This window comes from Erithacus rubecula (assembly GCF_903797595.1).
Source record: "Erithacus rubecula genome assembly, chromosome: 2".
In the NCBI taxonomy this organism is placed as follows: domain Eukaryota; kingdom Metazoa; phylum Chordata; class Aves; order Passeriformes; family Muscicapidae; genus Erithacus; species Erithacus rubecula.
The window spans coordinates 2,786,569-2,801,693 of NC_136685.1; the positions used below are offsets into that span (position 1 = coordinate 2,786,569).

The 15,125-nt window shown below is 46.2% G+C and overlaps 1 protein-coding gene across 3 annotated transcripts; it reads left to right on the forward strand.

The window, feature by feature from the left end:
• The first annotated feature begins 728 nt into the window (after window positions 1–728).
• On the forward strand, window positions 729–13,424 carry LOC306798254 (L-threonine 3-dehydrogenase, mitochondrial-like). 3 transcript variants are annotated; one of them, XM_079298223.1, is made up of 10 exons: window positions 729–934; window positions 3,395–3,508; window positions 5,658–5,859; window positions 6,934–6,976; window positions 8,188–8,258; window positions 9,482–9,631; window positions 9,956–10,128; window positions 11,063–11,153; window positions 11,574–11,843; window positions 12,038–13,424. In XM_079298223.1, exons 3-10 carry the CDS (start codon window positions 5,676–5,678, stop codon window positions 12,175–12,177), a joined length of 1,122 nt encoding a protein of 373 aa, XP_079154349.1. In that variant the 5' UTR covers window positions 729–934; window positions 3,395–3,508; window positions 5,658–5,675; the 3' UTR covers window positions 12,178–13,424. The 3 variants fall into 3 exon arrangements, with proteins under 3 accessions (XP_079154349.1, XP_079154350.1, XP_079154351.1); XM_079298224.1 differs by lacking the exon at window positions 729–934 and having other exon boundaries at window positions 3,377–3,508; XM_079298225.1 differs by lacking the exons at window positions 729–934; window positions 3,395–3,508 and adding an exon at window positions 4,323–4,412.
• The last annotated feature ends 1,701 nt before the right edge of the window (window positions 13,425–15,125 follow it).

Genomic DNA, 15,125 nt, shown 5'->3' on the forward strand with positions numbered 1-15,125 from the left:
TGGAAAGGTGATGATGGGAGCATCTCCCTGCCCAGGAAAGGCTGAGGGAGCTGGGGCTGTGCAGCCTGGAGAGGAGATCCTGAGAGGGAACCTCATCTCTGAGTGTCCCTGAGTGTCCCTGTTTGTCCCTGAGTGTCCCTGAGTGTCCCTGTGTGTCCCTGAGTGTCCCTGAGTGTCCCTGAGTGTCCCAGCAAGTTCCAGCTGGACAGGAGGCAGAACTTCTTTACTGTGCAGTGACTGAGCCCTGAACAGAGCCCAGAGAGGGGCTGGAGTCTCTCACTGGGATATTCCAGAGTGATCCAGACACAGCCCTGTGCCCTGAGCTCTGGGATGGCCCTGCTGGAGCTGGGAGGTGGCACCAGATGACATCCAGTGCTCCTTTCCAACCTCACCCATCCTGGGACTCTGGGAATTAGGGATTCAGGGATTTGGGGATTCAGGGATTTGGGATTTGTGACCAGTGCTGTGGTGCTGTACCGGAGAGCTGGAGAGGGACTGGGGACAAGGGATGGAGGGACAGGAGAAGAGTGAATGGCTATAAGTTGAAAGAGGACAATTCTAGATGGGATATTAGAAGGAATTGTTCCCTGTGAGGGTGGGCAGGCCCTGGCACAGGGTGCCCAGAGAAGCTGCGGCTGTCCTGGATCCCCGGCAGTGTTCCAGGCCAGGCTGGAAGGTTCGGAGCACTCTGGGCTATGGGAGGTGTCGCTGCCATGGCAGGGGTGGGCTGGGATGATCTTTAACGCCCCTTGTCCCTCAGAGCGCTCCCTCTCGCCGTGTCCCTCATGGCCGCGCCCGCCCTCAGCTCCTGAGGGGCCCCTCACGGCGCGTGACATCACGCCCGTGTGACGTCACCGCCCAATCCCTGCGGCGGCCGCCGCTGACGTCAGACCCGGCGCGAGCTGAGGGACGGGGCGGCGGCGGCGGGAGCGGGGTGAGAACGGGACTGAACCGAACCGAACCGAACCGGGCAGAGCGGGGCAGGGCAGGGCAGGGCAGGGCAGGGCAGGGGGGCTGCGGCACCGAGGGGCTTTGGGGAACTGGCCTGGGGAATTTGGGATGGCGGGGCTGCCCCGCTCCCGGCGCCACAGAATGAATGAGGTGGGGGAGGGGCGGCTTCCCCCGCCTGTGGGGACACTGTGGGGACACTGTGGGGACATTCCGGGAGCGGGGCGGCGGTTCGGTGCTCCGGTACCGCGGACTCGCTGGGAGCGGGCGCGTTTTGCTGGTGCCCATCACCCGCAGCGGCCCCGTGGCGGAGGCTGTGCCGGGTGCAGTGCCAGGGAATCAACCGGGGATGGTTTGGGTTGGAAGCGACATTAAAGATCAGCCATGGGCAGGGACACCTTCCACTGTCCCAGGTTGCTCCAAGCCCATCCAGCCTGGCCTTGGGCACTTCCAGGGATCCAGGGGCAGCCACAGCTTCTCTGGGCACTCTGTGCCAGCCCCTCCTCACCCTCACAGGGAACAATTCCTGCCCAATATCCCATCTAGAATTGTTCTCTTTCAACTTAAATCCACTACCTCTTGTTCTTTCCCTCCATCCCTTGTCCCCAGTCCCTCTCCAGCTCTCCTGGAGCCCCTTTAGGCTCTGCAAGGGGCTCTGAGCTCTCCCTGGATCCTTCTCTTCCCCAGAAAGGCTTTCCCATGGGCAGAGTGGCTTCATCTTCTGGATGCCCAAGGAAGGTGCCGTCTTTCTCCTCAAGCTCTTGATGCAGTTGGGAAAATTAGAGGAGCTTCCCAATGCATAAGCAAACCCAGCCTGGCTCCAGAGCAGAGGGCTCCAGCCCTTGGAGCATCTCCATGGTTTCCTCTGGATTTACTGTAGCAGCCCCAGGGCTGAAGCAGCTTTTCAGGTGGGGTCTCACCTGAGCAGAACAGAGGGGCAGAATCCCCCCTTCCCCTGCTGCCCACCCTGCCCAGGACACATTGAACATTCTGCACCAATCTCCCTTACCTGCTCGGGGAGTTTCACGCTGTTCAGCAGCTGCGTAATCTCTTTTTTTTTTTTTTTTTTTTTTTTTTTTTGCATGTTTATTTTTGGTGGCTGGGGTCAGGTTTCCAGCGAGTCCCTGACGTCTCCTCTTGGCCAGCTCCCCGAGGGGCTCGGCCTCATCCCCGGCCGTGCGTCACCCCTGGGGCAGGAGCCCTGCGTGTGTCAAGGTTATTTCAAAAGTTATTTCCTTGCCAGAGGGAACAGCTCCAGCCTGGCCACCCTGGCACATCCCCCCTGCCAGGGAACAGCGGCAGGGACGCAGAGTCCCAGCCTGGGGGGATCTGGGAAGCAGAGGAATTGCCAGCAGGGAATGTCTGTGCAGGCAGCACTCACTGGAGTCGAGCTGAGAATATCCCGTAGTTTTTGCAGCTTGGTTGCTCCCAAGTGCAGCAATCCAAAGGAATTTCCATTTGGGCACCAGAGAGGCTTTCCCATAGGCAGAGTGGTTTCATCTTCTGGATACCCAAGGAAGGTGCTGTCTTTCTCCTCAAGCTCTTGATGCAGTTGGGAAAATGAGAGGAGCTCCCCAATGCATAAACAAATCTGCAGGTCTGAAGAAGAAACTGTGAGGTTTGGAGTCAAATGGGAGTTGAGAACTTGGAGCTCAGTGCATTGCTGTGGACCATGTTCCTGAGGATGTGGCTGGGAATCTGTGAGATTCTGTGCCCTGCAGAGTCCCTGTATTTCCTTTGAAAGAAGAAAGTTCTGGATTCTTTGGTTTAGGGAGGGGCATCCCAGCAGCTGAGCAGCCCCAGAAATCCTTTGGGAGCTCTGGGGTTTGCTTTGACTTCTCTTTCCTCCCTCTCTCCCATTTTCTTTGAAGCTTGCACTGGGACTTTCCAAACCAAGCCCATGACTTCCTTATCTTTCTTATCACTGTCACACTCTATTAATAACTAATTTATAAGAACTGCTGGTCTCCATAAACATTTTTGACTTTTATGTGAGCAACAGGTGTTGCTTATGTAACACCTTGGAAGCCTCGCAGAGGATCAGCAGCTGGCAGTTCACTCACTAAATGTCATTTTATGAATGTTTCTTTTTTTTTTTTTATTCCCTTTTTTCCCCTCTCCCCGTCCTTTAATCTTCTTACAAACCCCAGAAATTTCCTGCTATCCCAGGCAGATTATTGTACATTGGAACACGTGTTTGCTTTCTACTAATCTTTTGCACTGCCACTAATTAGTTTAAATTCTGTCCCTCAGCCATGACCTGGGGCTGGCTGGTTCTGGGACTTGGAGGAGTTGCCTGTGCACCTTCAGAGCCCTTTCCCTGCCTATCCCAAATTTCCAGGCATTTCAAAATCAACCAGGAGAGAACAGTGATATCCCTGGCTGCTGCTGCTCTCAAACATATGTTTTTTGTTGGTTTTTTTTCCAGTTTTTTTTTCCCCCTAAGGTGTGGGACAACTCCTACTCTCTGTCAGGTTTTGATTGGCTTTCCAAAGAGGCAGTGTCCTATAAATTGCCTTCTCTGCTCTGCTTCTGCCTTCTGCCACCAGCTGAGACCCAGGTGAGTACAGGAGAGGGAAAATTCCAGCTGCAATCCCATTGCTTAATCCTTGAAATTAGCTTTGGTTTTTGGCTTAAATGAGTGGTGTGGGGGAAATAACTTTGTTTCAGGATAAAGCTTCCTCTTTTTGCTAACACTTTTTCAATATCAGTTTCAGTTGATAAATGAGATCAGGGACAGAAACTGTTCAGAAGGGGATATGGGAGGGAGGTTTGAAAATATATCATGGGGTGGTTTGGGTTGGAAGGGACCTTAAAGCTCATCCTGTTCCATGGGCAAAGACACTTTCCACTATAAATTATATCTATATATTATGTAGATTATTTTTTTCTTCTCAGTTCCTAACAGAAGTATTCCTCTTTGAGATAGTAAAAAGGGAAGCCTATAAACATTTAAGTTATTTTACATCAGTTAAATTAATTTTTTTTTTGGTGTGTTCAGAGCTGTTAATAACTCCTGGAAGTTATTTCAGATGGGAAATTTGGATCTAGCAGAATGGGCTTTAGTGTCTCAGTTGCTTTTGAAAGTTACTCACTGTGTGGGGCTGACTTCAGCTATTTGTGGAAGTGTTTTAAAGGCATAATACTGATTTCTTTATATATCTGTTCATTTATGGCAACTTTAGTAGCCAATCACACCTGGTATTTTTCCCCCCTTTGTATTTGAAATAGAAATAAATGTAATCACTGGAGGTTTTTGCAGCAGCTCTGCTGCCTGGCTGTTTCAGTTCCTGGTATAAAATGCATTTACTGTTCTGAGTCAGACCTGGGAGTAAATTCTCAGCTTAAGCCTTTGTGGTTTCACTCCAGGTATGTTTGCAAAAACCAGCCCAGACATGGGGAAACCAATTTTAGTCACAGCCAACTTTCATTTGTACTTTGCAGAGCTCAAAATGCCTTTTCAGGTACTTGGAGTGGAAATTTTTTGTCACGCACACCAGTGAGTCTCAGTGCTGGCAGATTTTATTTTTTCATGCTGAAATAGGAAGGGATTAGCATGAGAGCTGGTGCTTGGATCTGTGTCCAGGTGGAATTTGGATATTTCCAAGGATGGGCACTCCCATCACTTCTCTGGGCATCTCAGAACAAGTCTTTTTGATTAGTTTAAATGGTTGGGTTTTTTTTAATAATGCAATTTCATGGGGCTGTCTTGCTAGACAATAGGCAGTTCAGCAAATCTGTATTTAAATAGCAAAATGCCCTCAAGTACCAGAACATTCTCAGTCAGGTGACCTGAGAAGTGAAAGGAACACCCACATTAATCACTAGTTTGCTTTTCTCTGCAAGTGGAGTTCATCTGCAGCAATTTCTTGTGGGGATATTCCATCTACCTGGCTCTCCTTTTTAGAATATATGCCCCAAGAAAGGATTTGACAGGGTAACCTCATCAGGCATGTTTAAAATATGCTTCCATCTGGGAATTTACATATTCTGGACCCTTGGGAAAGGGTTAAAAATTGTTCATTGTTCAGAGGGGATAAGGAAAAAAGAAGTGATTGTGCCTTGAGGATTTTATTTGAGAGAATTAAATTTGCACCACAGAAATGACCAGTTGTGGCTGCAGGTGCCATTTATTTGGGGTACTTTGCATTTCCTTCCCCACTTTGAAAGACTTGGAGAGAAAGAACCCAAACTCAAATGCAGCACAGAATGAATTATAATTATGTGAAATAATCAGGACATTTTCCTAAGTCCTGGCTAAGCCCTGCCACCCCTTTTTTTTTGCTTTCTGGGTATCAATCCTAAATAGTAAATCAGAATAAATCTCTTTTTTTTCCCCAAGAGATTTCCAGCTGCCTCCTTGGCTCAGCTGCTCTTGCTGATGCAATCCTGAGGAGTTTTACTTATTCACAGCAGCCTGCAAAACTTCCACTCCAAACGTGGCATCACAGCAGCTTTGTTTTATTCTGTATTTATGCTTAAAATCCCAGTTTGGGGTAATGTTCTAAAAAAAGGTTTAAATTTGAGCTTCACAGTGTTCTCCCTGTCCATTTTCCTGCACTGTGGATATTTTCCTGAGCTCACTCCAGGCAATACACTAGCATCAAATTCCTCTGGATCCCAGCAGAGTTTTCTGGGGGAGCGTTTCATAGCATTTCATAGCGTTGAATCACTCGTGACTCACCTTTTCTCTCTCTCTCTCCTCCCAGCACACCTGAAAGGAGAAGATGCCAATCATCAGGAACCTGGGCAGAGCTGCCAGCCAGCTGCTGCAGAGCTCTGGCTGTGGCTGTGGGGTGTCCCTGGTGCCTGTCAGGGCCATTGGGGTGTCCCCACGCCAGGTGGCCTCCGATGCCAGTTTCCACTCGGTGACATTCTCCGAGTCGGATCACCCCCGAGTGCTAATCACAGGTCAGCATTCCTGGCACAGCTGGGTGTTGGAAAGGATGAAATGGTTAAACCTGACAAATATCAATATACAGATTCTGAGAATGAGGTTGGAATGAAAGTCACTTTTGAGACACCAAGCCTCAGTTACTAAATAACTAGAAGACAATGGAATGGCTAGTTGAAGGTAATCCCTTCTTGATGAAACAATGATTCCTGCTACAAGCAGGTCTGAAGGTCAAGAGAATATCTTGTTAAAGTCCAAAAGGGTGGTTTTCTAGAGTTTAAAGTATAACACACTATGGTAATACAAAGATTCCTATAGGCTGTATGTAAATGTTATAGAATTTGTATCTTGTATTAGATTGGCTAGTAAGATTTAGAATATTCATAAGAGAACAAGATTTATTGTATTGTAAATGAGAAATTGCTCTCTTACTCCTCTTCTTCTTCTCCATTCCACTCTTATTCTTTCCTCTCTCCTCCTTCCTCTCTCTCCCTCTCTCTTTTCCTTTCTTTCCCTCTCCTTTCTTTCTTATTACCCGTCACCCTCCTTACTCCCCTCACCTCTCTCTTACACTCTCACCTCTCACTCTCCTCCTCCCTTACCCTCCCTGCTCTCTCACTCCCATTCTCTTTTGTCCCCCCATCTTGCTCTGAGCTGCTGGCAGCAGTTCCTAGCAAGATTCCCTATATCCACACCTTCATAATAAACTGCAACTGTAACAGAGCAGCCTCAGCAAAGCCACTGAGTTTGTCCTGGAAAAAACCCATCCACTGTGACAGAAAGACCCCCACAGCTGGGCTCCTGCTTCTCAGCCCTGTTGTCCCTCTGCTCCCCTCCCTCCACAAACAGCACAGTTCTGGAAGTAAAAATACCCCAAATATCCTGGCATTGGGATGATCTTTCCCATCAGAGTCCCATGTGAACTTTCCTATTTTAAATCCAGAACTCTTCCAAAACCAGCTCCTTGAGAAAAAAAGCATAAAAGCTTCCTGGCTCTCTGAGAATCATACTAATTCTAATCATGCTAATTCTTGGCTAATAATGGAATTCTGCATTGTAACCCCCATTTTCCTCTGATTTTTGTCTCTTAGGTGGTCTTGGCCAGCTCGGTGTGGGACTTGCAAAGCTGCTGAGGTGGGTCACCATTCCCTGGCTGCTGTGAATGAGGAATTCCAGCTTTAGCCATCACTTATTTCTAGGAGCAATAGTTGTCTAGAAAGTTGTTTATAAAAGAAATCCTATTTTTCAAATGCTCTTTTTGCCTCTTGAGTGAAGAATTCCAGCTTTAGCCATCACTTCTAGGAGCAATAGTTGTCTGGAAAGTTGTTTATAAAAGAAATCCTATTTTTCAAATGTTGTTTTTGCCTCTCGGCTTTGTAAATAACATTAATGGCTGGACTTGATGATCTTAAAGGTCTTTTCCTTAATGATTCTATAATTAAATTTTCACTATAATTTTATTTGTCCTTCCTGTGCTTTCTGTGGGTTCCTGATGTACTTTATGTGTCACTTGGTCATGATTCCCTAAATAGCAGGATTTTGTCTAAGGGATTTCTGCTGAGTTGTTTGCTCCTAGTTAAATGGGAGTATTCAGAATCTGAACTCTCAGAGTTTCCCTTCTTTTTCCTTCCCTTCTTCCCCCACCTCAAACACAGTTACCTCATTTTTTAATATTTTTCAAGAAGTGTGGAATGCCCCAAGAGCTCTCCCTTGTCCATATCCAGCTCAACTCCAGTTTATCATTTGCTCACAGTCTTTGCTGGAGGGCATTTGGACCAAGACCAAAAGTGAGCAGACTCATTGCATCTTACACTCTGGCAGTTTGGATATTTTCTAAAATTTCTTTGATATATTTTAAAAGTTTCCAAATAATGGGAGGCCAGAATGTGCTCCAATGCCCCCAGATTTGCTCTGTCCAACAGCCTTGGTCACAATTTCTCTTTTATTTGCTTAGTTAATATAAAAGTAGCTGCAGTTCCAACAATCCCAGTGGCTTCTTTGTTGTCTGCAGGGGAGTAAGTTACCCCTGGATAAAATTTCCAGTAAGAAAAGGATAGGAAAGTCCCTTTCCCAACATATTTTCACTTTCTAACAAAGTTCTCTATCCATTTGCAGGCCTTGACTGCTACTAGAAGCACTTTATCATTTTTTAAGATACTATGTTGACATTTAAAGGATTGTTGGGGTTTGTTTTTTTATTTTTTTTTTTTTGTTTAGTGCAGTACCTGATTTTATTGTAGAAAATATTGTTCCTCTGCTATCACTCCTGCAAAACAAAATAGCAACTGATGGGTTATCTCCAAAAGCTGTGGACTCACTGTTCCCTGTGGGTATTTTTTACACAGGAAACGCTTTGGAAAGAACAATGTGATCTTGTCTGACATTAGAAAGCCTGCAGATAATGTTTTTTATAGTGGTAAGTGACTGGGGAAGCACATGGAATAAAAAAAAAAAATCTTGACTTTATCTCTGATGTTCATAAACTAATTATCAAAGTGATAAGTGGATTACACTGACAAGCTGCTGTTCAAACCTTCTGCATAACACCTCCCTGCTTTGAAATCTTACCAAGACGTTGGTTTCTTCTCTTATTCCTTTTTCCTAAATATTTCTCTTTGTATTTTTTCACTGCTGCTTTTCCACTTTCAGTAACTATTTGAGGCATGCTGTGTTCCTGCTGTAAAAAGAGGGAGGAAGTTGGAAATGAAACTTGTGCTTTGTTTTTACATGCTCAGGGAATTTGTATTATGAGGTGGATACAGAGTAGGATTTAAGATTCTTTGATTTTTGTTGGAAACTTGCTAAAACTTTCTCTCAGCATCATTGTTTAGTGATGTATTTAGGTAGAAACAGCAGCCTGAGCTTCATGCAGAACCTTCCTTCCATGCATTCCTGACAGCCTGTCCTGGTTTGAAGGACAGGTGTCTGCCAGTAAAGGCAGCAGCTTCTCTTTGAAATGGGGAATGTAAACTCCCTTCTTCCAAACTATTATTGTAATTTTGAAATTAAGGGGCTCTCAGTCAAAGAGATGGGAATTAGGAATAACAGTTCTTTACTAGGAAAATTAAAATAGAAATACAGTATTACAAAGAACAAACCCTGCCAGAGTCAGAATCCAAGCTGACACAGTCAGTCAGTCAGGGTGGTGGCACAGTCCCATTCCATGGTGGCTGCATCCTCCTGCAGGGGCAGATGTGGTTCAGCTGGAGCAGTGCTCCTGGAGAAGGTGCAGTTTCCTCTGAAGGTGCAGGGATGATGTGGAAAGGTCCAGTTTTCCTCTGGAATCCAGTGGAAAGGCTGCTCTGGTGTTCCAAATCTCAGTTTTTGTCTGGGTAGGAAAGGCTTGGCTCCTGCCCTGGCTGGAGCATCTCCCAGTGGGATGATGGAATTTTATCAGCCATGCACTGGGACTCAGTGGCCATGAACAGGAGATATCTCCTGGAGGGAGGATGGGCTGTGGAAAGATAAAGATGATTGCCCAGCTGGTTTAAAGATGGCCCATTAGCAGAGAATATGTGCTAGGAGACCAGGGGCACTGCCCCAGCTGGTTTAACAGCTGGTGACAGCATACACATTTCTGTCACATCCTTTGTCACAACCCAAGGCACATCCCATTCCCCACTGCTCCATCTCCTCCAGGCCCTTTTATCTTTGCTGATATCCTGGACTACAAGAACCTGCGGGAGATCGTGGTGAACAATCGCATCACGTGGCTGTTCCACTACAGCGCCCTGCTCAGCGCCGTGGGAGAGGCCAACGTGCCCCTGGCCAGGGCTGTCAACATCACTGGTGAGTGCTGCCTTCTCAGTGCTTAAAGCTGGGCCAGGGGAGGTTTGGGGGAAGGGATATCAGGGAAAGATTCTTCCCCAGAGGGTGTCGGGTGCTGGAACAGCTCCCCAGGGAATGGGGACATTGGCAAAGCTGCCAGAGCTCCAGGAGAGTTTGGCTAACACTCTCAGGGATGCACAGGGTGGGATTGTTGCAAGGCCTGGTATTGAACTGGATCCTCTTGATGGGTGTCTCCCAGCTGAGAATATTCTGTAATTCCCACAATGGCTTGAGAAGGCAGAAATATTCTGATAAATTCTGTTGTTTTGGTTTTTTTTTCCCCAGGTTTACACAATGTTCTGGATATTGCAGCTGAGCATAATTTGAGGCTCTTTGTTCCAAGCACCATTGGAGCCTTTGGACCCACCTCTCCTCGAGATCCAACTCCTGATATCTGCATTCAGAGACCAAGGACAATCTATGGAGTCTCCAAGGTCCACGCTGAGCTCATGGGAGAAGTGAGAATTTTTTATTTTATTCATTTCCTGAAAGGTCTGGGAGAATTTCACTGAAACACATTTCTCTCAGAAGCTGTGGCTGCCCCATCCATGGCCAGGTTGGACAGAGCTTGGAGCAACCTGGGATAGTGGAAGGTGTCCCTGTCCTTGGCAGGGGTTGGAATGTTCTTTAAGGTCTCTTCCAAACCATTCCATGGTTCTATGATTGGAATTTCACTGTTTTTTAGGATTCCTCGCTAATTCTTTTCCCCATTTTTCCTTCCTTCAGACTTTAGTACTCAGCAATAGTCTGAGGCAGCTCTGAAGGTTAAATATTTTTCAGTTTTGTTGGAAGAGTACAAAGCATGGGAAGCTGGCAAACAGCTGACTTTCATTGTCATTTCTTTCTCTGTTTTTTTATGGCTTTGGCCTCTGTGCCAGTGTCAATGGCACTGCAGAAAGGACAGTGCACAAAGCCTTGTGACAGCAGGTACACAATGATGACTTTTTGCTCCTCCTCTCCAAAAAAAGACTTTAAAGCCAAAGCCTTGGGAGTCTGTACATGCACAACTTCTCTTTTGGCTTTGTAGTTATTTATAAACAGCATTTTTAAGCTGATATCTTTATACAGTTTCCTTATGTATAAGAAAGTCCTGAGGATTGTATTATCCTGGAAATCTGACAAACTTGGGAATGTTCAGCTTCTGAACATTGCAGGCCCTACATGAGTAACATGACAATCCATGTCAAAAATCCATATCCACTGATGTGGGGGTGACCTGGAAAGGGGCAAGCAGGGAGATCAGCTGCCAGGCAGGGCATGGGGATTGCTCAGTAATTCTTTTCCTCCCTGTTCTGGGACAGCTGAAGGTTCATCCAGTGTCAGGTTTTCTGTGGAATCAGTGGGTGTGTGAGCAGCTGCTGGTGTGTGACTCTGTGTTTCTCCCCTCCCCAGTACTACCACTACCGCTATGGGCTGGATTTCCGCTGCCTCAGGTACCCAGGGATTATCTCTGCTGATTCCCAGCCTGGGGGGGGAACAACTGGTGAGTGGCTGCTGCATGACAGGGCTGGGGAGGACTTCTCACAAGGACTTGGAATGACAGGACACAGGGAATGGCTTCCCACTGCCAGAGGGCAGGGATGGATGGGATATTGGGAGGGTGAGGGTGGTAGGGCCCAGAGAAGCTGTGGCTGCCCCTGGATCACTGGAAGTGTCCAAGGTCAGGTTGAGGGGCTTGGAGCAACTTGGGATAGTGAGTGGCATCCCTTCCCATGGCAGGGGATTGGAACTGGATGATCTTTAAGCTGCCTTCCAACCCAAACCACTCTGTGATTTCATGGTGAATATCACACAGTCCTGCTGCCAGATTTGGGACAGCAGACTTTGGGATTGATCTGAGATTTTTTTGACTGTCATGAAGTGCACAACACACATCATACACATCCATCCTTCTCATCCCCAGATTATGCTGTCAAGATTTTCCATGATGCCATAAAGTCTGGCAAATTCAAGTGTTACCTGAGGCCAGACACCCGGCTGCCCATGATGTACATCGACGACTGCCTGAAGGCCACGCTGGAGGTCATGGAGGCTCCTGCTGAAGCCCTGACCATGAGGACCTACAACATCAATGCCATGAGCTTCACTCCTGAGGAGCTGGCCCAGGAGGTGCAGAAGTATGTCCCTGAGCTCCAGGTGACCTACAACGTGGATCAAGTCAGGCAAGCCATAGGTTAGTATCTTCCCTAGCAGCCGGTGAGAAAAAAAACATCAGGGCAAAATAAAGTCTCTTTTCTTTTTAGGAACTGACAAATTCCTCCTGTGCAGTTCAAGTCTTATAGTAGTGATGAAACATCTCGAAGTTCAGAGACATTTTTCCTAAACCTCACCTTTCTTGGTTCTTTTTCTTTTTGTTTTTCCCTGCAGCTGACAGCTGGCCCATGAACTTTGACGACAGCAACGCCCGCAGGGATTGGGGTTGGAAACACGATTATGACCTCCCTGAGCTGGTGACCACCATGTTTAGCTACCTTGGCTCTGACTCTAGGATTGCCCAAGCTAACTGAAATGCTTTCAGATGTTTCCAGATTGCCACAGAGGACCAGGAAGAATTTTAGTTTTGAATTTTCTGAGTCTTAGAGCGTGTCAGTTACTCATTTTCATAAGTAGCAGCAGAGTTGGGCAGCAGCATCCTGCAGCTGGAATGTCCTTTAGATTAACAACAGCACTGGGTGCTGTCCCCACACACAGCACTGCTGACAAACACAGAGTTCTTGAACTTTCACACTTAGGGAAAACCACCCAAAGTAGCACTTATTCCTGGCTGATGGCTCTCCAATCATTCCTGCCTCTTCCTTGGCAAACAGCATTGGGGTAGCATTGTCCAGCCTGGCCTTTCAGGCATATCCCCAAAAAATTGATGATAGGTTTTCCATTTTCCTGGTGGAGGATGTTAGGTTGTAGCAAGATCCTTTTATCTCTTTGCTTACAAAAGAGACATCAGAAGAGCTGTTTCATGTTTCCAAATTGCAAGGGGTTGTTGCAATTCTAGTTTGAAATCAAACTTTGCTCAATAGCTCCTATTTATATTTCTCTTCAGTGCTGTCTATACCAAGGGCATACAGAGTAGCATTCTTATGATGCTGCTTATAAATGTGAAGTGGAATAGAACTTGAATTCTCATCATGCTTTAAAAATCCCAGGGTTTGCAAGTAAAGCTTTGTCCTGTTCTCTGCCAGTAACCTCGTAGGGAGAGCTGAAATCTGAAGATAAATTCCATGGGTGAGAGTCTGGGTGGGATTTCAGGGAGGCCAAGACCCCTGGCTGGGGTTTTTAGCAGTACTTCTGGTTCTCCCAGTAGTTTGGTGTCCCTGCATAGTGTCAGATTGCCTGGAACAAGTTTTGAAGGTGGGCTGAGGATGGAGCCTTAGATCAGCCTTGGAAATCTTTCCTGTTTCACCCCATTTTCCGTGTGCACTGTGTTTGTAGATGCTGTTTGTATGTAACTCATACCCTTTTATTCTTCAGAGAGGAATCCAGAGGCTGAAACCATCTTCTAGCTACAGCTAAAGGCTGTTCTGCCCGTTGAGTTTCATGCACAGGAGATTCTGGGATGAACAAGGGAGTTTTAGTAGATGTGTGAGAGGAAAGAGGTGTCAGTTCAAAAGCTACTTAGGAGACTTCAGGAAATGACAAACTGGAGAGACAGGAAAGTCATTGTAGGTAAAATACCAGTTTCTATGGATGTGTGTCTGAGCTGTCAGCTACTCTAGCTGAGAAACAGCCTCTGGGAGCTTTGGACTTTATTTTTTTTTTTCAAAGAAAAAATATCTTTCATTTTCAAAATGACTGGAAATTCCCTACAGAAACTTTTATTTTTCTTTTTTTTTTTTCTTTTTTTTAAATTTGTATACTCCAGTAGTGTGTGTAGGTAAAAACATTCAAGTATTTTTATTTTTTTTTTTTGCCTACAACTTGTTTGCTTTGTTTCCTGTGACTGTGCTTTGGTGGTTGTGAGTCTGTTGTGTTCTCTGTAACCCTGCCATGATCAGATTTTTGTCTGTGCAGGAGTTCTCCTGCAGGGAATGTGTTTCCTCACAAAAGTAACCTTCCAATGAAGATTCTGTGGTGAAACCCAGTTGTTGCAAACATTTGTTACACTTGTATCTCTTGGTTTTATACTTATTTTATCATTTCATCTGTGGGTAAAGTAGGAATTTCCCAGGTATTTAAGCACAAGGGTCCTGGCTGTTACTGAAACATTTTTTGTATTGTTTACTTTGCTGAAAGGGCAAGTTTTTAAACTTTGGCCACTGTTGTAACTCTCACGTAGCTCAAGTGCAATTTTTGGCCCAATGGGCCAGTGAAGTCAGCCCTCCCTTCACACCCTGTGAGCAGAGGCTGACTGGGCTTTGTCCTCTGCCCTCCCAAAAGGATGGGATCCAGACTGGATTATCTCCCAGGGGCCTGGAGCCAGCAGATGAAGGGCTGGAAAGGAGCTGAAGTGTCTTGTCCACTCCTCAGTGCCTCTGTTCCACTCTTGGGAAGTGTAAAATAAAGAGCTGTTGATGGCTCTCACTCCATTTCCTTACATCACTCAAAGTCCTGGGGTCTGATCTCCTCAGCCTCATTCCCAGCTCCAGTTTCATTGAATCAACAAGAGGGAGGAGCAGGAATTTTCCTTGTTCTGGAACATTGTCCCTGGTGGTGGAATTACACAAAAGCCTTGGAACAGGTGTCACAGCAAAGGTGAAATACAAACCTAAGGCATTTTGAACACAGTTTTGTTTTTCCAGTTTCATTTAGGAAAAGCCATTTAGGCAACTGAATTTTTTAAAAATCTGAAATAAACCATGTTCCAATAGAGAGTGGTCTGGAGGAAACTGGTGACAATCAGGGAATGTTATTCAATGTGTCTCCAAGCTCCACACCCTGTTTGGAATGCTCATTTTCAGTCTCACCAATGCTCTGTATATTTTTCCCCCCATGTCTTCCATGTTAACTTATCTTGTAATGATGTCACAATTCTTTTTCTGTATTAAACCAACTTGATGTGGTACAAGATATCTACCTTTTGTTAGCACTTGGAAGTTTGACTTCTGGGCAGACACTTCCTTTGTGACACTTGAGCACTGTGACTGTTAAATTACCTATTCAGGACAAAAAAAATTAAAAAAAAAAAAAAGGTTGTTAAGAATATTTTTTTTCAACTCTTGTTAGTTGTGGGTAATGCCTACTTTAATAAAATCCTTTGCAGGTGTATCCTGGGTTTGTCATCCTTGGTGAGAGCAGTTCTGGGAGCTCCTGGTCAATGCTGGGGGCTCCAGGAGAGGGACTGGGGACAAGGGATGGAGGGACAGGACACAGGGAATGGCTCCCACTGCCAGAGGCAGGGATGGGTGGGATTTTGGGCAGGAATTGTTCCCTGGGAGGGTGGGGAGGCCCTGTTGGGTCCCTGTTTGTGTGTCTGAGCAGGTCCTGCCTCCAGGTGTTGCACAACCTGTGATGGGTCAGC

Excerpts from the sequence above, each read along its gene's own strand:
- LOC306798254 (XM_079298223.1), top strand. The coding sequence starts at position 5,676 with ATGCCAATCATCAGGAACCTGGGCAGAGCTGCCAGCCAGCTGCTGCAG. Across the intron at positions 9,632-9,955 it reads CAGGGCTGTCAACATCACTG|GTTTACACAATGTTCTGGAT; the intron begins GTGAGTGCTGCC and ends TTTTTTCCCCAG. Across the intron at positions 11,154-11,573 it reads GCCTGGGGGGGGAACAACTG|ATTATGCTGTCAAGATTTTC; the intron begins GTGAGTGGCTGC and ends TCTCATCCCCAG.